Genomic DNA, 23,127 nt, shown 5'->3' on the forward strand with positions numbered 1-23,127 from the left:
AACCCAGTTAGAGAATGACGTCATGCTTTACCAGCGCAGCTTATCTAATGTCTAATATTAACCGATTCACCTCATTTTTGAGAGAACTAAGATCTTCAGTTCTTCTTGAGGTATCTACTTACTCTCACCCTTGCCTGTCACCCTTTGCTTAATGACAGAAAATCATAAAATGCAAAAGAAAGAAAAATGAGTGTGCTCAGTGTTAAGTCTGTGAACCAAAATCTCCAGGGCAAAGGTGAGAAAGCGGGGACTCGGGATTTGGTCGGGGGGGCGGGGGGGGGGGCTGTATTTCAACAAAAGCAAAGAGCAAAGGAAACACTCAATCCTGCAGCAAAACATTAGTGGTCTTTGATGGGTTATTCACACTGCAGAGCTCAATCCCGCTTAAACTGTAGCCCTATATCTGCTTGGGATGCAGGTGGTCAACAACCATCAGTCTCAGTCCCTAGTCCCACCCCAAGGTCTGCGGGAGGAAGTCAGTCTCTCCAGGATCTTGCTTTTTAGCTCAGGTCAACACCAGCAGTCCATGGGGTCGCAAAGAGTCGGACACAACTGAGCGACTTCCCTTCCCATTCCCTTCCCAACACCAGCTAAGGTCTTCAGACTATTTCAAAGTCAGAAAGTAAACGATCAATCAAGAAAAAACTTTAAAGGAAATACAAAGTGTATTTTCCCTTGGGAAGACAAAGGGCAACACTTAGTAAACTCTCAGGAAACCAAGGGATGAGACAAAATTTCCTTCCTGGGGTGTAAAGCTTATTCAGGAGAGGCTTGACTACCACTACACAATTAATCAGAATTCACCGTACAGAATTTTCTAATATCATATTAATTAGAACACACTGGATATAGACCCTCTGTGGCTTTCAACAGGGGTGAGATCCAGAGGACCACTCAGATGGGTGGAAAATAAAAGGCTCTTCTGAGTGAAATGTATAAAGTACTCTGGTGAGCAGCAAGGGGGCTAGAAATAAAGGAGTGCCTGACTCTGAGTCTAGGGGGCAGTGATGGTTAATTTAATCGTCCCCAAGTCCCTTCACATGCTGTAGTCTATGGGGTCGCAAAGAGTTGGACATGACTTAGCAACTGAACAACAACAGCAATGTCCCTTCAAGATGGGGCTCCAAAAAAAGCTCCATTTTACAAATGTGGAAACTGAGAGAGACAAAAAGTAACTTGCAGGATGTTATAGAACTAAACATGGTCTTCCCACCACTAAACCGTGCTTCAGAAATATCAGGAAAAGGCTGATCACTGAAAACATGTGCCATTATTTCCAGAGTGACCACGAGTGAAATTGTCTTCCTTCAATTCCAAGATAACACAACAAAGGATTCTCAGAGGATACTCGTTACTTACCAAATATGGGCTCACACTGCATTACTGAGAACTCAAAGCCCTGCATGCAGAAAAGGCAAGTGCCAGCTACTCTCAGATTTCTAATGAGTCAGACCTTTGATTCCAATCAAGTTGGATTCCTTTCCAGGTTTCCCCTCCCTTAGAATCCCATGCCTCCTCAGCCATCTTACCCCAGAGGGTCAGACGACATAACCTTAGGCTTCTGTGTGGTGTTCAGTTAGCGCATGATAGATGCTCAATACAGAGAGAATGAGAATGAGACTGCTCTTTTCCAGTTTGTTCCCAAATTATTATGATTCTTTCTTGCTCTCCTTCATGCCTTCAGCTCGCACTCCTTGCTGGTCTGGAGGATACAGATAGGGGAGCAGTACTGTGCACATACTGATATTAACGAAGATGCTCCCCTTCATTCAACATAACAGGAGAGACTCAGCTCCAAATTCCACCCCAATCCTCATTCTGAAAGCTTAACTTTATTGGAACAAATAACAGATAAATCATAGGTGTGGGGTGTGTGTGTACTTAACATGTTAAAGTGCTTTTCTCAAAAATTTCCCAAATGAACCAAAAACACTTGTACTTTTTTAGTTTTCACTGTGAATAAGTTCAGATTGAATCAACTGATGGAACTGATTTTCTCACCAATGGAGAAATACAGAAAAATAGAACAACATCCCCATTTAGCCTCCTCATATTTATTTCACTCAGTGGTTCTCCAGCTTCAGCCTGTATGAGAAATGCCTGGAGGATTGTGAGTTTCTGTTTCACTAGGTTTGGGGAGAAGCTCAAGACTACGCATTTCCAATAGGTTTCTGGGTGAGGCTGCTGCTGCTGCTCCAACAACCACACTTTGAGAAATCATGGCTATTTTGTGACAAACCAAGAGTTTCTGTGCAGTGATTCAGCCTAAATGATAAAAAGTCAAGGGGAATTAGAATTAGTCAACTGCACTAGTTAACTCACAAGCTGGAATCAAGATTGTTGGGAGAAATATGAACAACCTCAGATATGCTGATGATACCGCTCTATGGGCAGAAAGTGAAGAGGAACTAAAAAGACTCTTGATGAAGGTAAAAGAGGAGAGTGGAAAAGCTGGCTTAAAACTTAACATTCAAAAAACTAATATTATGGTATCCAGTCGCATCACTTCACAGCAAATAGATGGGGGAAAAGTAGAAACTGTGTCGGATTTCATTTTCTTGGGCTCCAAAATCACCATGGACAGTGATTAAAAGACGCTTGCTCCTTGGATGAAAAGCTATGACAAATCTACACAGTGTATTAAAAAGCAGAGACATCATTTTGCCAAAAAAAGGTCTATATAGTCAAAGCTATGGTTTTTCCAGTAGTCACATATGGATATGGGAGTTGGACTATAAAGAAAGCTGAGCGCCGAAAAATTGATGCTTTTGAACTGTGGTTTTGGAGAAGATTCTTGAGAGTCCCTTGGACTGCAAGGATATCAAACCAGTCAATCCTAAACGACATCAGCCCCGAATATTCATTAGAAGGACTGATGCTGAAGCTGAAACTCCAATACTTTGGCCACCTGATGTGAAGAGCTGACTCATTGGAAAAGACCCCGATGCTGGGAGAGGAGAAGGGAGTGACAGAGAATGAGATGGTTGGATGGCTTCATTGACTCAGCGGACATGAGTGTGAGCAAACTCAGGGAGATAGTAAAGGACAGGGAAGCCAGGCGTGCTGCAGTTCATGGGGTCGCAAAGAGTGGGACGCGACTTAGCTGAACAACAAACAACAACTAGTTAACTCAGACAACAGGAGGTGATGGGTAGAGCAGGAAGTAAGAGGAATTCCTACAGGGCAGCTTCCGGCACAGGCTTTGCAGCATGATTCTTGAAATTAGCAGGAAACATTCCAACTGCAACTCTGTAGCATTGCTGAGGATTACTGTCATGTCAGCATTGAGGTGTGACTGCTGATAGAGTCAGATCTCTTCTTCAGGAATGCAATCAGAGGCACTGAAAATACTTACCTGCTCTCTCAAATGAAATCTTAGTCTCAGTTTTCATTTAATGCCTTATCATCTGGATGTAGATATTTATTATTGTACCCATGTTATAGATGAGGAAAGTGAGGCTCAGAGAACTGAACATGGTGAAACAATATAAAATGTCCATTCCAGTGCCTAGTAAGGTGCTGACTAAAATTAAGTTCAAATATAAAAATAAAAATTGACTTCCTTCCTAGAGAAGTGGAAATTGAGGTCCTGAGAGGCTAATTGTAAGGGACTGAGTGAGGACCAGAAGCTGGGGTTCTAGTCTCGTGGTCCCAGGCTTCTCTGAGTCTGACCACTAAGTACAAGCTGCCAGAATCTGAGTGCGACTTGGTACTTTCTAGGGCAAAGCATAGACTTTCAGAACTGAGAAAAAAAAACTTGCAAAGCCAAAGTCTCTCCTGTTAGCTGGTCCCTCACAGCCTGTTAATGTAATAAAATAGTTAAACCCTTTAGCATCAGATTAGGAACCAAGTTGAAAATCTTTCCTTTTGCCTAACAAAATATTTATTAACTTTTCTTTTTGATACTCTGACATCCTTAAAATCGAAGTTCCTTTTAAAGACGAAATTAAGTCAACAGTAAAGGACTGTGGGGAGGCACTAAAAGTATATATCAAGCTTAAAAGTCTCTGCCGTCAAAGAATTTATAAGTAAATGAGGGGCAGGGTAAGCAGCCAAAGAAATAAGCCTACTGGGGCGGCCCAGGTTGAGCCACCCACAGAGTTCTAGGGGGCAGGAGGGAACTTCGTGGAAAGGCACTAAGATGGATTTTGAGGACAAGACAATGGGGATGCCTGGTTTGCCTGGCAAATCAGTTTCTAGCACTTCAGGGATCCGGAGGGAAGGAAGGCTGTCAGTGGGAGATTAAATGCAGAAAGGTCAGATGGGGTCAGAAGCGGAGAAACTTAAATAGCATGCTAAGTTCACAGCGTAAATGGTGGACAATGAGGAGAAAGCACTCTTGGGTTTTTTAAATTTTTTTTTTGTTGAGCATGGAGACTGCATGATTAGTGTTTGGTTGTACATTACTTAACACTCTAGCAAAACACTTAAAAATAGCTTACAAGAAGGACAAGAACCAAAGGTAGGGGATTTCTGGTTAAAGTAGGTGTCTTTAAAAGACTTCCCTCCTCAAGGATTTCTACAATACTATGAAAGACAAACTTTAGTTTTGTTTTTTTTTTAAAGACAAAACTTAAGTATCTACAGTGAGCCTTCAAAAGCTAAAACAGCACAAAATAGCCAGATTTTAACCAAAACTACTACATGTTCCTGACTGAACCTTCAGTGTTTAAAACAGTTTTGTTTATCTACTCCAAAACAATCCAATTAACTAGCAAAACAATATCAGTAGGAAAGTCATCCAAAAAAAAAAGATTGCCAACTTTGTGTTGGGTATTGAGATTTCTGAGTAATAGTCCCTCAGGTTTGACTAGACAGATGAGTAGAACTGGGAGGGGATGTGGAGGGAACGTGGAGGGAGGGGCATGGGAAGAATGTTCTCTGTGTCTTGAGAACACAAGCAAACTCCCCGCAAGTGTCCAGACTGTTTCAAGCAGTATAGTACATCTTTACTATTCCCAAGCAATGCTCAAAAAGAAGAGTATTAAGTTGAATACTTCAAAACAATTTCAACCTGCCCTAAGAAAACCAAAAATAGATGTCACTGACACCTGGAATCAAATTTTTCAATTTGTCTTCTTCCCACTGGCAAATAATCAAGACTGCTCTCATATTCTTTGAATCTTTGTATTTGGGGATTATTTCTATATGGTAATAGCATTTGAATTTCATTTGGAAACAAAAATAAGAGTTGAAATGAGATAGGTACATTTACTCCAGAATTTGAGAAACTGTGATCATTGCATCCCCTAAAGAATGAAAAATTGATTTGACTAAAAATAAAACTACCGTATGACCCGGCAATTCCCATCCTGGGTATATGTCCAAAGAAAATGAAAACACTAATTTAAAAAGATACATTAACCTCAATGTGTATAGCAGCATTATTTACAACAGCCAAAATATGGAAGCAACCCAAGGGTCTATCGACAGATGAATGGATACAGACGATGTGGTACACATACACAATGGAATACCACTCAGCAATAAAACACGGTGAAGTTCTGCCATTTGCAGCAACATGGATGGAATTGGAGGGCATTGTGCTAAGTGAGATAAATCAGATGGAAAAAGACAAATACCGTATGATATCACTTGTATGTGGGATCTGAAAAGTACAACAAATGAAGAAATATAACTAAAAAGAAGTAGATTTATGAGCCCAAACTGCTCGTGAGATCAAACTCACTAGTGGTCACTAGTGAGGAGGAGGGGGAGACCATACAGGTGAGAGAGTGGCAGGTACAAGCTCTGGTTGTAAGACAGGCTCAAGGATGTATTGTACAACAAAGGGAATGTAGCCAATATTTTATAGTAACTGTAAATGGAAAGTAACCTTTAAAAATCTTATAAAGATAAAACGTTAAAATTAAATTGGTTTGACTTAAGGAGGTATTAACATTGTACTGAACCTGGAGGACACTCAGTAAGTTGGAACAAAATGAATCCAGAACAAGATCTGAAAGCTTGCAGTCAACAACTGCAAACTCATGTATCGGTAAGGCTGGGGTTGGGTGGGGCAGGGGGTAAAAAATATGACACTCTGTCACTACCAGCTCACCGAAAACAAGAATAGGAACTTGCCCACAAATCAATACCAAAAGATGATACAAAATTAAGGTAAGAGCCACATTAGTTTAAGATGAAAATAATCAAGGGAAAGACGGTACAAATCCTATGTAAAATGAACCAAGCTAACTAATCTTGCTTGGCAAACAGACACACAGCTCTGAATCTGAGCCAAAATAACGGCTCCTGGCAATCTACCAAAGTCGAATTCATTAGTCTGGCATCATAAAATGATTTGTCTGTCGAATTTACAATTCTAGTGTCTCTGGATTCAGCTACCCACTGGGCACCCCCTGCAGTTGCCCAGCAGAATACATCTGAACTATCATTACTGTCAGAACATGCACATTTGACAAACACTAGAGAAAAATGGCACTCGTTTCTTAGAGCAATATTAGTTAACGGCCACAAAGTACTGCTATAAAGGACCTAGCAAGTCTAGACCTATAATAATTAATGAAGAATTAATAACCTTCTCTGTTGTGTTAACCTGCAAGCTGCTCCTTGGTGTTCAACAGACACAGGTCAAATTGTCATTTAATTTACTGGAGGCCACAAAGGTGAGTCAAAAGCAGAGGTCTTGCCAAACTGAGCAAACATGGGCCGCAGGTGAGGTGTTCTCTGAACTTTAACCTCCAATGCCAGGATGCTGGGGTGCTCGGAGATGCCTCTCCAATGTGCTCTGCTCCTTATGGGTTAAACTCCATCCCCAATTTTAAGCTCATCAGAGAGGTCTCCCAGACACGGAGCATTTTCAGGATAGAGTTGTAATAATATGCATCTGAATAATACCCGAAATTTTTCTAGCCAGAGTCTAGAATCAGGAAGGAAGTGAAGTCGCTCAGTCGTGTCCTATTCTTTGTGACCCCATGGACTGTAGTTTGTCAGCTTCCTCTGTCCATGGGATTTTGCAGGCAAGAATCCTAGAGTGGGTTGCCATTTCCTTCACCAGGGGATGTTCCCGACCTAAGGATTCAACCTGGGTCTCCCGTACTGCAGGCAGATTCTTTACCGTCTGAGCTACCAGGGAAGCCCAGAATCAGGAAAGAATTTACAAATTTTGCTTGAGCTGAGTAAGGTCAGAAAGGGAAATAGTTCATGACATCCAAAAGTTGAATGCACAGACAGGCTACATAATTCCCACCTAAGTGTTATTCACTCAGTCGTGTCCAACTCTTTGCAACCCCATGGACTGTAGCCCGCCAGGCTCCTCTGTGTATGGAATTTCCCAGGCAAGAATACTGGAGTGGGTTGCCATTTCCTCCTCCAGGGGATCTTCCCAGATCAGGAATAAAACCCATATCTTCTGCATTGGCAGGTTGGTTCTTTACCACTGAGCCAGCTAGTCTCCTTCTGATACCTCCCTAGGTGCAAAAAACTTTATCATTAAAATCCTAATAGTTTTGGTCACTTCATGTTTAGTAAATAGAGAAACTGGAGAAAGCTCAAAGAAGAGAAACAAAAATGACCCATCAGTATAAAAGTGGCCTGTTAAAACAGAAAAAGAGACCGCAAAGTTGGTAACAACTATTTTACGCCACTCATCTTTCAGCGTACTTCTTTAGGTGCTTTTATCATCCTTTTCCATCTCCTTTCTCCCATCCACATACAGATGGAATGCAGTGTAAGACATTTAATGATTTGTGAATGAATAAATTAAACTGATACCTCCTGATTTCCCGCTTCACTGCAAGCACACAAGGGTGTGGTGGCCAGTGGCCCAAAACTGAACAATAGAAATAATAAAGGAAACACACACACACACCTTCTTTTCTGTGTCCCCAAGTGTCATTCAATGAAATACACAAAGAACTCTATGAAAACTCACCCTGTGGAGAAACTTGCTTCACTAAGGTTGTATTCAGTAAATTATTTTCTTCCTCCAAGAGCTAAGTGACTTTCAAATACAAAACCTTTTATAAGAATCCTCACATCCTTATAGAAAGATGTTCCCATGCTTTACAATTTCCTGCCTCCTTCCCCTGAAATACCTCATTGACAGATAAATTTTTAAGATTTTAGTTGCAGAGACACCACATATTATGTCTAGGCCCCAAACCCTGTACTCTAAGAACTGCACCTCTTACAGGCCCTGGTAACCTGTATTTGTTATGTATGATTCCACATGCCCCCCACCCCCAACCATCCCCACCCAAGGCTGATGGATACTCTGAGCCACAATGAGACCATAGTATTTTTTCTCAGGAAATGAAAAGGGTTCCTAGAATGTTAGTCATGTCTCTGTTGAAATCAAACTGAGGCTGAAATGAGCATTATGAGGCAGCCATCTTGAGCCAACTGCATAGGAAATCAGTAAAAGCTGGATGGAAGGTAGAGACGGCAAGAAATAGCATGCAAGCAGAGAAGCAAATGCGAAGGCCATAGAGCGCCAGAAACAAGAACTAACACACCTGCTTTCAGGCATGTTAAGGACTTTCTGGTTCTCAGTTCATGGCTCCAGGCTTCTGTGAACCCCAACCGCATTTCCTGCACTTGGGTCCTGAGAGAGATTCTATTCTTTGAAATTCATTATCCCAGGTTTGCTTAAGGCAATTTGCAACCATGATGAGCTCCATTGAGTCATGAATATTCCTGACATCACAGAAGGAAGGGCCAAAACTGTCACTGCTCTAGCAGTGAAGGAACAAACCCACCATTTGTTATATATTTTTTGTTATCCACAACTTATGGTTGTTTCATCATTTCTCTGTACAGTTTCCAGGGGAGGACTAACCTGTTGATTCATAATACAAATCCCATAACCCCATCATCCAGAGCTACTCCAGTCGGGGACCCTAACAACCAACTTTGTTAATAAATGCGTTTCCTGCAAATAACAGTAGGAAAACATTAGCACGGCATTCCATTCTCTTCTTCAAATGTACTTAACAGACCCACTTCAATATTTGAGTTTTTTTTCTTTTTTAAGCTGGAGAATTGATCAAGTGTAAGCCAGAGGGTCTTACAACTCAAAAGTACAAGTGAATGTAAGCTCTAGTGGGGCAGGCATGATGCCTGTCCACTTTTGTCTCCCTATCCCAGCAAAATTCCCCATGCTGAGGGAAAGAAAGGAGGGCATGTAGCCTCTTAGGAGCCTAAGAGTCAAAAGTAAACTCTAGGCTCAAACAGAACTGGGTCAGAATCCCAAATCTCCTCTTTTAACATTTATGAAGGCTCAGAATTGTGCTAAGAATTTTATGTTCATTATCTTATTTCATGCTTCTTCACCAATCTCCCCACCCCTCAAGCTGTAAGGTAGTATCTTTCACTTTACACTTGGTGAAAACTGAAACTTACCTACGGCTACAAGGTTAGTCAAGGTTAAGTTCAAATCCCTAACCCCTGTGACAAACCGCATTCACTGCTGACTTCATCACCTTGGGTAGATGATTTAATCACTCAGTTTGCCAAAGATTATGGTTCTGAAGACTAAGTCAGACAGATAGTGTCTGAAGAGTGCTTAGCACAGTGCCAGATGGAACCAACTGCTCATTAAAAGGTAGCTATTATTATTAGAGTTATTAACTAGTGAGTCTACAGTGAGATACTTCAAACGGAAGGACTCTGGGTTCTATAAACTACAGGCCATCTGGAAAACAGCCACATCCAACATCTAGGCAGCTAAAGCAAGAGAAGCAAATTAGAACCAATATTTATCTTGGATATGGTCAAAATTATCCAAAAGGGAGTAACAGATAAGAAATCTTTTCATAGCCTGAAAGCAATGATAGTACTTGAAGTTAGGGGGCACCATACTGCTGTGTATCGTGGAATCGTCTTCCCTGGAGAGTCTTCAGCACCCCTGGGTTTTTTTCTAACAAAGCAGAGGTAGATAAATTTTGATCAGTAACAACTTTTGTGGCAGGGAGGGGAAAGAACCCTTTAATATTTCTTTCCATACGCTTCCACAATTTCAATTTTAGGACTAGCATATATTCCTATTCTATTTCCAATGCTTCTAGTAATTCTTTCATCGAGATAAAAAGCATTATTACACTGTTCAATGACCTTTAAAAGTTCAGGGGAAAAAGTGCTTAATCAGGATTGATTAAGCAAAACACAAATAAATTTCAAGTACCTAAAAAACAACTGGTCTGAAATACGTAAATGTATCTATTGGCACTTGAAAATCGGTGATGGGAGCTCATTACACTAGCCTCTCTACACATATACGTTTGAAAATTTCTGTAATAAAAATTACAAATAAATGTTTAAAATAAATGTACAAATTCTTCTTTTTAAAATTTTAATTTTTACTGAAAACCTGCTTTGAGGATGGAGCAGGAAACTGGTCTGTATCACTACCCTGGGAAGCAGTAGAGTAAGGCATTCAGTTGAGGGAAGAGAAATAAATAAGGTTAAATTAGGTAGAACTACTATAAATCATGTAAAAATGAAATGTGTTTCTACAATGCTTCAATAATGAACTCCAGGTAAAAGAATGAGGGGCCACAAGACATTACTAAGGAGACTTCTTTATACAAACAAACTAAACTTTTTTTTTTTTCTAGTATAATAATGGTTTGCTCAAGCGTGGTTTACATTTGGTTCTAGCTGGCCAGGGAATGAATATCCCAGTTTAAAGGTGATTATTCTAAAGAGCAGAAATAAAGAACTTTGTGCCAAACAGCTAAAGGAAAGCTGAAAATCAAAGTATGGATAGAGGTCTCTTCATTGGCCAAAAGATGAATTTTCTCTTTTCAATTCAGTCACCTTCTGAAAGGGTTAACTGAAGTTTTGTTATACCCAGATGATAATCCATAATCGAAGAATCATATCTAGAGGTCTTTTTTGTCTCCCTTACTCAGAGGTACACAATGCTTTTCATCCAATCTGTGGAGTTAAATTCTAACTTAAAACCCTACAACTGTCATCTGTTAAGTCAAATCTCCAATAAAAACAAAAAATTTAACTTTTAAATATGTTGGTGACCTCTTTCTATCAATTAATTCTGATCTCTTGCTGAGCAAATTCCATTTCTATAATGCTGAGAGTGAATTTCATAACAACAAAATTTGAAAGAAACTTTGAAAACCTGAAGAGAAGCCATCTGCTGTTTCAGGTTGAAGCCACAAGCACCTCTACAGCACTGAGGCTAGCCAGACCCCTCCCCCATCCGAAAGGCACAGTCATTTACAAAACAAGTGCGGAAACAAAACTAATCAAGACAAATGGTTCTCTAGTCCATCACCAAAATGATGGGACAGGAGTAAAGAGACACTTTACTGTAAATGTTCTGCAGAGACCAGCTAACTGAGCTTTCCCTCAACCAAAGGTTAGAAAGCAGCATTTCCTTCTAAGATTTACTTTATTTGCATTCTATTAAAAATAGTGTTTTCAGATAGTCTAACCATGTCCTCCTGGCTGGAAAGGTAACTGCAGTCTCTCCCTTGTTCTACTTGATCAATCCAACCCCTTCCTTTCTATGCACTTTCAGTCTTCACTATTTGTCCTTTATAAAAAGTGTTCCTTTCAGCTTATGGGACAAATGAGACAACGGTGTGTTTTATTAATATCGCAGGAGCAATCTTAAATTGAAGAATACTACACGCAGTGTCACAGAGTGGTACATAGGTGAATGCTCACCTTCCTTCTCACAGAAGTATGTTGTGCCTCACTGTGTTAAAGTAAAACTTCTCTACAGCTCTAAGTGCCCCTTGACGGGGTCTACAATAAAAGGAGTATAAATCACTCTCAGAGCTACCCTGGAAAACTGGCTGGATTATCATTTGTAGAAAACACTTGAGTAGCTGGACTATCCCAGCATAATGTACATGCACCAACATTATGGTACTCCACGTTCCCGTAGTTCTGCCAATCTACCTGTTAACGTTTCCAAGAAAAATTACCACCTAAGGAGTGACTGCTGGGATGTGAACAAAAACATGGTTTCTTTCCAGAGGTACTTCACTACCCTCTCCTGATCACTCAACTGGTTGGTTGAGTGGATTTCCCCAGTAATTGACAGGAAGGGTAAGTGGTGGCGGGGGCTCAGCACCAGGAGAGAATTTTCACATCAACTGGATGATCAAACAATGCCAACAAGCCAAGGGCAGCACTCAAAAGTGAGGATGAGCCTTACTCTTTCACAGATCAAATTCTCCTCACACCTGCCAGATTCCACAAACCAAATGCCACACTGTGAAATCACACTGTCTCTAGAATTCTCTAAACGCGCTTTTGTTGTAATCCCCTCTGAATACAATGAAGGTCTGAAGGGCACTATTAAGTGACTTGAAAGCAGACATTTAAGATCATGAGTTCGAGTGTATCTCAAATCATACATAAGGTTTCTAATAACCCAAGGAAACGTGAGGGGAGGGGTAGGGGGCAGGCGGACTTCTTGCTTGTTTAAAAACTAAGTTCGATTGCAGCCCTGCCAAGGCGACATACAACAGACTCTGAACGCTCCCGGTCTCCTCGGGCTTGCAGCAGCGGCTGGGCGCCCGCGCGCGTCCTACCTTGGACCTTTCCTTGACGTAGTATTTGCCCAGCCGGCTCCCGCAGTACAAGACCAGCCTATCGATGAGGGACAGGAGGTAATTGATGGCCTCACAGCCTTCCTCGTTGCCCCCGATCCACGTGATCTGATCACCCCGCAGGTGCCGCTTGGAGACGCCGGCGCGGGGCCCGGCCAGCTGGCCGTCCCGCAGGGCCCCGTTGCAGTGCAGCTGCTTCACGCGCTCCAGGACGCAGTCGCCCACCACCTCGCCCAGGAAGTTATCCAGGTAGCAGAAGCCGACCTCGTGCAGACAGGGCACGATGTACTCCAGGGCGATTTTCTCTAGATCCAGCCTCATGATATGTCCTAAGGGCATCCCGCCCGCAAAGCCGAGCTTGGGGACCCCCAGCGTGCAGAGAGCGACCTGCGTGTGCGCCCAGCCGAGACGCGGGGAGCGTGGCCCGGAGTTCAGCTACCTGCGGCGGCCACGGTCCCCAAGCCACCGCGGCGCCAGGGAGAGGGGAAAGTTGCCCGCAACTCTGGGGAGGAGGGATCCCGTTTAGAGACCAGCGGAAGTTGTGCGGACCTCGGCGACTCAGCACCAGACTGGCCCAGCGAAGCGTCGGAGGGCCCCTTTTAGAAATGTGGAGCCACCACTGGTGCAGCGGCGGCGGCCCCAGGCGGGGAGAAGCTGAGGTCCAGCCCCTGAGCCGGCCGACTCCAAGCGTCACGGGCCCCGCCCAGGCTCCGCCCCGGGACCGCCCCCGGGACAGCCCTTCTCCCCAGTCCATCTCCCGGCCGGGTTTACCCCTCGCTCTAGGAGCCGGGCAAGCCCGGCGCCAGCCTCGCTTGTTTGTGACCAGGAGGGGAGCTGGAGAACAGACGGCAGTTTAAGAATGCTATCGATTTGCCCCGTTTTGCTTAAAATCCCATAACAAACTTGAAAACCTGGATCCCAACTCTGAAAATGTAAATGGGATTAACAGCAGTTTGCTGCCACATTCTAGACCGGTCACTTCCTAGACTTTTGAATAAAATAATAAACCCAGAAACAAATATTTTAGCAATGATCTCGTTCTAGCTTCTTGGTACTTTATTCTCCTTTCCTCAGCTGTTTGACCCAGGCCGGGAGGTTCAAGACTTTGAGAGACTGGGAGGAATCCAATTTTAATTAAAATTAACAAGCATCTCCAGACTGCTATGTTCAAGGCCTCGGTGCTCAATGAAGGGAGGGTGTGAACAATGAAGAAATACTGGGTCATATTTTATACTGAAAATATTGTATTTTGCTCTGCTGAATGTTTTGATCAATGTATCTTTCAAGCTTCTTACTAAAATATGATGTTCTGAAAGTCTGCCTTCAAAATTCACCACATGCTCATTCATGTAACAGCCAACATAGGTATGTCCTCTAAGACTTTTTAGTTATCCAAAGGTAAGCTGATTACTTCGGAGAAGGCAATGGCACCCCACTCCAGTACTCTTGCCTGGAAAATCCCATGGACAGAGGAGCCTGGTAGGCTGCAGTCCATGAGATCGCTAAAAGTCAGACTCGACTGAGCGACTTCACTTTCACTTTTCACTTTCATGCACTGGAGAAGGAAATGGCAACCCACTCCAGTGTTCTTGCCTGGAGAATCCCAGGGACAGAGAAGCCTGGTGGGAGGCCATCTATGGGGTGAAGCGACTTAGCAGAAGCAGCAGCAGCAAGCTGATTACTTAATGGATTTTTAAAATTCTCTTTCCTACTGAACATCAGAGAACAGACTCAAGAGAAAAAGATTCATAAATTGCATGCAAAGCCATTTCTTTATTTTAAATTTTACATCAGTTTGCACTTGGGTTCTTCATTGAAATTGAACAAAAGAATGTACAGTTCTCACATTAAACTGCAAGTTACAATAAATTTGTTGTTGTTGTTTAGTTACTAAGTCACATCCAACTCTGCAACCCCGTGGACTGTAGCCCACCAGGCTCCTCTGTCCATGGGATTTCCCAGGCAAGAACACTGGAGTGGATTGCCATTTCCTTCTCCAGGGTATCTTCCCAATCTAGAAATCGAGCAACACCCCACCCTCCCTTACCACTGAGCCACCAGGGAAGTCCTACCATACCTGTAAAACCTGTACATTCTTCTTCTCTCTCTCTTTTTTTTCTTTCCACAAATGTTAACTGCATTTTTATCTTTTATTCAGTTTATTTAAACTGAAAAAGAAAAAACAGTTCACTCATAAAAATAAAAGTACAATGAACATTTGTGAAAAAAAAATTGTACAGGTATTACAGGTATTGTTTATTTTGTATACAATCTCATATAGATTTTACACTTTTATTCTCCTGCCCACAGCCCTCTCTCTTCTTCTTCTGAGAGGAGAAATGGAGCGAAGTGTGGGTCAGGAACAAAGAGCAGATTAGGAAAGGGATGCTGCTGCTACTGATGGAAAGGAACAGACAGAAATACGTGGTCAGGTAAGAACTGAAGAATGTTCAAGAGGAGCAGTCAGTGAGAACCCCAGTGAAACTCCTACTTGTATAGGGAGGAGGATCTTTACCAGGGCAGCACTAAGCTGGCACTGTTGGTATGACCTTCCAGCAGGAGGTGCACCAACTGAGGTAATGGCTTGATTGGCCAGCCTCGAGGAGCTGCTGTCTAAATTCCCACAGCAGCTCCTGGATGACAAGAGCCCATCATTCTTGGACCTCCAGCACCTAGCACATAGTAGGGGCCTAACAAGTAGGTATTGGGAAACTGGTGTCTCACCCTGAGCCATGGCAACCTCCACATGGGCTTTGGGCACGTCTGGGCTGGTTGGAAACTGGCCCTATTTGCATGATAAACAGAGATGCCTCCCCAGGGAGAAATCACTAGGAGAGTATCAGGCAGAGCAGCCTGGCCCAGAGCAAAACCCCAGGGGCCAGTGAAGGAAGGGGCAGTTAGGCATTCTGCAGGATACTCGTCTCCTGGCTTCGCCTCTCTATCCAGCCATGGAGGACGGTCAGTTCTGGGAGCAGGAGACCTAAAGAGAAACCTGGGGCTGCTCATTTGCAGCAGGGACTAACATGAAGATGCAATACCAAGAGAGGAAGGCCCTTTCCTCCAGTGTGCTTAAACCCTGCCTAACCAGGATACCTGGGGCCCTCCAGTGAGCTCCTTCAGGGGCATTATGGATAACAAGTGATCAAAAGAAGAGTAGTCTGAGGCTGCCTGAACATGGGCCCTGGTAAGCAGTGGCTGGAGGTTTTTTGCAGCTTTGGGGATTGTTGTAGCCTCAGAAGTAGGTATATTTGAATTTGAAGCATGGTGTGGGGGATGGGGAGGGGAATAACAGATTTGGTAGCTGGCTGAAAATTTGCTACCTGAAATTTCTTTGAAGATATACCTGACACTTCTAGGAATAATTTGGGAATTTACAGAGGACCAGAAAACCACAGGAGAAGGTAGAGGACATGGTGGTCAGTGAAATACAGAAAAATACATCCGCACCTCCCAGAATCAACTTGTTAACCTGGGGCTTTAAATCCCGGCACTGGTTAAGTTCAGCTCACCATTCAAATCGTATATCTGTAATTTTAGAATGAATTTGTAACTAGTCCAGCTGTAATTAAAACAGCCCATGAGCAAGTTCTAGTGACTAAAATCTTTAAGTTGTTCTAGATCACTTTGGTTGCAAAGCGAAGGCAGTTTAGAAAGGTATTCAATCCCTTGCCCCCATTCCTACTTGGCAAGGGCACCTATCAATCAATCAAAGGCCTCCTAATCAACTTGGGGCTGCCGGCACTGCATTTGGCAGAGGAGCCTGAGATACTGTGACTGGCAAAAAGCACAGTGTGTGATTACGAGGGGTGCAGACAGCCTGGAGCCGTGCGCGGGCTCAGAGGAGTCTGAACATCAGAGTGGCAAACACCAAGATAATGGCTAAAGTGCATTTGTTTTACTTATTTGTCCATTAATTTGTGCCATTATCATCATAAATATTAAAATACTTTTCCTATTAATAACTAAAACAAATTAATTTCCCTGTAATTTAATTTCAACAATGTGGTCTTCCAGTATATATTTGCACCACAGAGGCAGGTATTTTTCAAGCATGTAGATGAGAGAGGGTAAAAGAAGGAAGTTGAATTTCTTGGCTTTGGAATTTGAACTGGAAGGGATCTGAATGGTCCAACTTCATTTTCCAACCAAAGTGGAAACCAGGGTCCAGCGGGCCTGGACATTAAGGGACTCTCCTAAGGAAGGAATCTCTGGTCAGTGGAAGAGGAAGCCTGGAATGTTTCTGTGCTCTCAACTACAAGAGAGCACTCTCTCCTATTTTATTTATGTATGAATGTGGGATTTGTTTTTTTGCAGAGGAGAGGGGATTAGGTAAAATTCACCAAAAATAGTGTACAATTCATTGGCATTTAGTATATTCACAATATTATGCAATCACCACCTCTCTAATTCCAAAACACTTTCAGCACTCCAAAAGAAAACCTTGTATCCATTAAGCAATTACTCCCTGATTCCCTAGTGCCTGACAACAACCAATCTGCTTTTAGAATTTCTATGAATTCACCTTTTCTGGATATTCCCTACAAGTGGAATCACAAGATATGTGGCCTTGTATGTCTGGCTGCTTTCACTTAATATGTTTTCCAAATCCATCTATGTTGTACCATGGATCATTCCATTGTATGAATATATAATAGTTATCTATCATAAACTGATGGGCATTGGGTTTTTTTTCACCTTTTGGTTATTGTGAGCAACGCTGTTATAAACATGTGTGTGTAAGTATCTGAGTACTTGCTTTCAATTTTGGGGGGCATATACCTAGGAGTGGAATTGCTGGGTCATATGGGGCTTTCCTGGACAGTAAAGAATCTGCCTGTAATGCAGAAGACCTGGGTTCCATCCCTGAGTTGGGAAGATTTCCTAGAGAAGGGAATGGCTACCCATTCTAGCATTCTTGCCAGGAGAATCCCATGGACAGAGGAGTCTGGCGGGCTACAGTCCAACGGGTGGCAAAGAATTGGATATGACTGAGCGACTAACACTTTCTTCCCCACTGTCACGGTAATTCTACATTTAACTCTTTTGTGAAACTGCCATACTGTTTTTCACAGCAGCTGTGCCATTTTACATTTCTGCTGATACTTTGGGAGGGTTCCATCACATCTTTTTTTTATTTCTGATGAAAACCATCTACATTTCTTTCACTCCTTCAACATCTTACTGTGCCAGAGTTTCCCTCCCTCCAAGATGGTATCTGAATATTCTTTTCCATGTTTTGCCATGCCATATCATCAAGAGGTTTATCTTGATTAAACTGAAAGGATTTAATGTGGGCAAGGATGATTTTATTTATTGATTTATCAAACACTTTTTAACATCATACTCCAGGCACTGTACCAAAAGTGTTACAAATAGTATTTCTATCAATTCTTCTAACACTGCCAAGGAATTATTATGTTTGCCACTGTGAAGATGACAAAGATGAGGCACAGAGAGGCTAAGGAGCTTGTCCAAGACCACACAATGAGATATATAACAATGCCAGACAAAACCCAAGTGATTCCAAATGTGATAAGATCAGGGGTGGGGTGGGGGGTGGTTATTTTGAGCCACTTGCTTGACATAGCAATGTTTTTGTCCTTTGTTGTTCAGTTGCTAAGTCACATCCAACTCTTTCATGCCCCCTTGGACTGTAGCACACCAGGCTCCTCTATAAGTACTCTTTTTTGTTGTAAGTCTTAATTACAGCATTTTCACCTGCAATGACAATTTTAACTCTTGGTTTCCTTACTGATACTTGTAGAGGAAGATAAGCAAAAAGCTTACCTTGAATTATTTAGCCAACTACACTGAGAGGAATCTTCCAAGCTACAAATTAGGCTTTGCTCCTTGCATGAGTGCTAAGTCACTTTAGTCGTGTCCAACTCTGTGCAACCCTATGGACTGCAGCCTGCCAGGCTCCTCTGTCCATGGGATTCTCCAGATAAGAATGCTGGAGTTGGTTGCCTTGCCCTCCTCCAGGGGGTCTTCCCGACCCAGGGATCGAACCTATGTCTCTTACATCTAATCTGCATTGGCAGGTGGGTTCTTTCCAACTAGCACCACCTGGGAAGTCCTTGTTCCATTCCATTTATAGCCCAGTGTTTCCAAGAATCCCATATAAATTCAGTGATGTACAGTCTGCTGAGAGTAGTGATAGGAAATGAGCCACACCTCAGTCCACTGCATTGTGGGACTCACCCCTCAGGACACAGGATGTACATTTCCTTTAAATGGAGCTGGTGAAATAAGAAGAGAGTGCCTGAAGGGAACATGTGCTTGAACTCACTGCTATGAATTGAGTTGAGAAAGAGATGCATCTGATTATGTCCCATTCCCTGTGGAGTCCAGCCATCCTGCTCGTTTCCAGGTCTAAGGGGATGGCAAAGAAAGCAACTTTCTATATTGGTTCTTGATAATTTTTATGCATATGGACAAGTTTAAGCCTCTCTCATTTGCTCTTTGATAATTCTGCAGGTTCTGGGAAGTGCAATGTATTCGGAATATTCATTAGTATTTTCCAATTCAACTCTTGTTTAAGTTAAAAATGTCTAAAAAGCATTTGCTCTGGCTAAAAACATGGCATCAATCATAAAAATACAGCAGTGTGAAATTTATATTAGCATGGAATATTTTAAAGAATTTAACTTTACTTAATTTTATAAAGCTTTTCCAAAGGTTCTTCCATTCATTAGAATTTCACATCGTAATGTGTTGTATTTAAAATAAACCTATTTTAGAATGGGCTTCCCTGGTGGCTCAGAGGTAAAGATCTGCCTGCCAGTGCAAGAGACATGTGTTCGATCCCTCAGTCAGGAAGATCCCTGGAGAAGGGAAGGGCAACCCACTCTAGTATTCTTGCTTGGAGGATTTCATGGACAGAGGAGCCTGGTGGGCTACAGTCCATGGGGCCACACAGAGAATAGTTTTTCATTCACAGGCAAGTTGTGAAGATTTACACACAGTTCCCATAGGCTCACACCCAGTTTCCCCACTGACATCAGATAGTAGTATGGTACCTTTGTCACAATTTATGGTCTATATTGAGACATTGTTATTAACCAAAGTCCTTTTCATGTTCAGATTGCTTCTGTTTTTACCGCATGGCCTTTTTCTTCTCCAGGATGCTGCTGAAATTATACAGTAGTTGAAACTAGTTCAGAGTGATTTCAGGAAAGTATATATGCCAGATTTATCTTCTCAGTTCTTTAGCACCTGCAGAAACTTCCAGTTTCCCCAGGGTAGGAAGGAATGGGTACCTACAGAAGATGGCTTCCTCCCATCTTGGGTTGGCCCACTGTCGAGCCCGTTGCAGTGGCTGAGGTTTCGTGGCACAATCGGGAGGCCTCCCTGTACAGCCAGGAGTCTTGGGGGTTCAGGAGGCTAATCCCCTGCTCTGTTCTGACCTGGCAGTGGGAGGAGGGAGCATTAAAATGCTCAATGTCCTGGGGTTCCCTGGTAAAACATATTTACCCTCCCCAGCTTCAGAGGTGAACCTGATTGATCTAAGGCAGGTCTCAGACATAAGTAATCCACCAGAACCAGCGACAAACTTGTTCAAATACAAACTTTTGGCCCTCTAGAGTTTCAAATTCAGTAGGCATGAGTGAGGCCCATGAATCTGCGTCTCTGACAGGTCCCAGGAGCTGTTTCTGCTAGTCGGTCGGGGTGAGGGTATATGCGTCACACTTTGAGGCCCTTTCCTAAGCCAGTCAGTTCACGGCATTACCCTGGTGACTGCTAGTCTAGGGGTGGGCAGGTGACCTAACCCAGTGGTTCTCTGCTCTGGCAGTCCATTAGAATCAGCTGGGAGCTTCCAAAAATGACCTCCAGCTGGGCCCCACCCCCGACTAATTAACATTTCTAGTGAAAAGGCCTAGGTATTGCAGTTTCAAAGATAAAATAGCGAATAAATAATATATTATCATCGTCAATTAATAAATAAGTGACACAGCACTCTTGGTGATTTTAACTTGTGGCAGTACTGAGAACCACTGATCTGCTTGAAAGCAATTCATATTCCTTTCAGGGAATATGAAGGGAGGGATCTCATTTTCTTGCTGAACATGGGAAAGGAAACAGTCAGCTCCGTGGCCTCTGACAGCCGTCTCGTCACCATGAAGGCAGCCAGGCTCAGGAGGAAGCCAACAACAGAGGAAGGCAGAATACAGTGTGGAAAGAATTTGGGACCTTGGTGACATCCCAGAGCAGTTTATCTTACTATTCCGGGAGTCTGTCCTACCTCTGGACTTCCAGTTATTTGAGATAAGGCATTTCCTCATTTCTAAAGCCAACTTAAAGTCATGGTTTTCAGCTACTCGCTGTCAAAAAGATACCACCAGAGAAATGGTCACCTTGTAGTCATAGTAAATAGTGCACACTTTTTTTTACTTACTTTAGGCCGCGCTAGGTCTTCACTGGTGAATGGGCTTTTCTCTAGTGGCGCTGAGTGGGGGCTACTCTCTAGTTGGTGTGCGGGCTTCTCAGTTGCAGAGCGCAGGCTCTAAGGTACTCGGGCTTCAGTAGTTGCAGCCTCTGGGTTGTGGAGCCCAGACTCAGCCGTTGCAGCACACAGGCTTAGTTGTTCTGTGGCAGGTAGGATCTTCCCAGAGCTGGGATCGAATGTACTAGTTCCCTGACCAGGGATTGAACCTGGGCTCCCTGTGTTGGGAGTGTTGAAAGCGCTGAGTCTTAGCCACTGGGCCACCGGGGAAGTCCTAAAAAATATATATATTTTTAAAATATAGATTGTTTTTCCTACTTAAAACAAATCTTTAGTTCTTCCATGTGCTGGTCACTGGCTTGTGGGTATTAAGTACAGTCCCTGCCATCCTGTGTGCTGGTCAGCTGGAGGTGGCTGGGATCCTGTAAATGGCATCTCCCCGACTCCCTTGCCAGCTGGCCCAGTTAAATGCTGCCAGTGGGAAACACTGGTGGGAAACCAGATGAAATGAGGGAAGGAGAGACTCTCCATTTTTAAAAAAGCTTCTGACAGTGGCTGCCAGTGGCCTTCAGTAGTTCCAGCAATAGCATCCCTGGTTGGGACAGCAGCCAGTGCCAATAGCATCAGCAGCTTTCTGCAGTGTTAGATGCCAGATACTCCTGGGCTCTGAAAACATTGCCATCTCTCTGTTTCGTCTTCAGCCTTTGGAGTGGTCCAAGGCTTCTCTCAGATGCTTATCTCTAGGTTACCACATCCTCCTCTTTGGTTGCTCCAACCTTTCCACACTTCTGCAACTCATTCCTTAGGTTAAATTCCCTCCACATGAAATACCTAGAATGGTTTCTGTTTTCCCAGCTGGACACCGACTGATATGTGTAATCTCAGTTCCCACACTGGATTCACAACACCACCTCTTAATTTGACTGCCAAGTTGTAATTCAAAATCCTCTTCTCCCTGTCTCACCGCCACAACTGGTCCAGACTGCCATCATTTCCCAAGTGGATTATTGCAACAGCCTTCTCTTGGGGCTTCCACTTGCCACTTGCCCCACATCAATCCATTCTCTACACAGAAACTGGAGCAATTTTCTTTCCTAAATAAGGTGGCATCACTCTGCTTTGTAAAAATCTCTGCACTTAAAATCCAAACTCATTAACATGGCCCAAGAACCAGTTCACTGGTCCTCATCTTCTTCACCCACCATGATCCAGTCACACAACTGTTTTTGCTATTCTTGAAACAAGCCAAGCTCTCTTTCCTACCTTAGTAACGCTGTAGTATCTTCACCTTGGAATACACTTTTCCCTACCCTCCAGAAAGGAAGCTTCTCATCACTTCCTCCATGAAATTTCTTCCAAAAGGCCTTCTTTATCACCCAAACAAGAGGAGGCATTGCCCATCTCAGCTTCCTGTTTATTTCCTTTTTGGTGCCTATCAAAACTTGACTTTTTTTATTTGAATCTGTTTTACATCTGTTCCTCCCAGGAGTCTGAGGGCAGGAATGGATTCACCACAGCAACCCTAAGTGCCCAAAACAATGCCTGACACAGTCAGATATTCACCATACCCTGAATGAATGCACTGCATACTTAACTGTTTCTATATTCATGCACAGAACTCAAGGAAATCTGATTTTCCCAACATATGTGGTTATATTTGTACATATATGTATATACATATATAGCCACATATATTTAAACCTAACTTCATTGCTTTTTGTGACTGGAATCTTTCCTGTCAGGCTGGTTTACTCCCCACCTTCCTCAAAATTTCTCCAAACTCTCCCAGCAGCAGCAGGTGTTTGACAACTGGCAAAAAAGAGACAAATTGAAAGTGAATACCCAGGCAATTTATAGAAGATAAGAACTGTTCAGAGGCTTCTTGCCTCTAGAACACTGATAGGCTTTGAGAATGATCTGGGAATTCCCGGTGGCATATTGCCATCTTCCCATTAAACATGAGGTGAATAGTAGCTGTGTGGCATGTCCCATCAGAGGCCAGAAGAGCCAGGGAGAGAAAACAACTCTGGAGTTAGGATGGCTGGTCCCAGCATCTGAGGGGTGCCTCAAGGGCCGAGGTAACTAGACTGATGAGGACAGGGAGATGGACGAGACGGATGGAGGCACCTGGACATC

At 43.0% G+C, this 23,127-nt stretch overlaps 1 protein-coding gene across 2 annotated transcripts in view; it reads right to left on the minus strand.

The window, feature by feature from the left end:
• EGLN3 (egl-9 family hypoxia inducible factor 3) overlaps positions 1 to 13,182 on the minus strand; it is a 29,474-nt gene extending 16,292 nt beyond the window's left edge. The window contains exon 1 of one of the 2 annotated variants that reach the window (XM_068991018.1): positions 12,813 to 13,182. In XM_068991018.1, coding sequence (XP_068847119.1) covers positions 12,813 to 12,887 — 75 coding nt within the window. In that variant the 5' untranslated portion in view covers positions 12,888 to 13,182. Of the gene's footprint in view, positions 1 to 12,530 lie in introns of both variants that reach the window. The other variant, XM_068991017.1, reaches the window with a different exon arrangement.
• Between the last annotated feature and the right edge of the window lie 9,945 nt (positions 13,183 to 23,127).

This window comes from Capricornis sumatraensis, chromosome 19, assembly GCF_032405125.1.
Source record: "Capricornis sumatraensis isolate serow.1 chromosome 19, serow.2, whole genome shotgun sequence".
Lineage (NCBI taxonomy): Eukaryota > Metazoa > Chordata > Mammalia > Artiodactyla > Bovidae > Capricornis > Capricornis sumatraensis.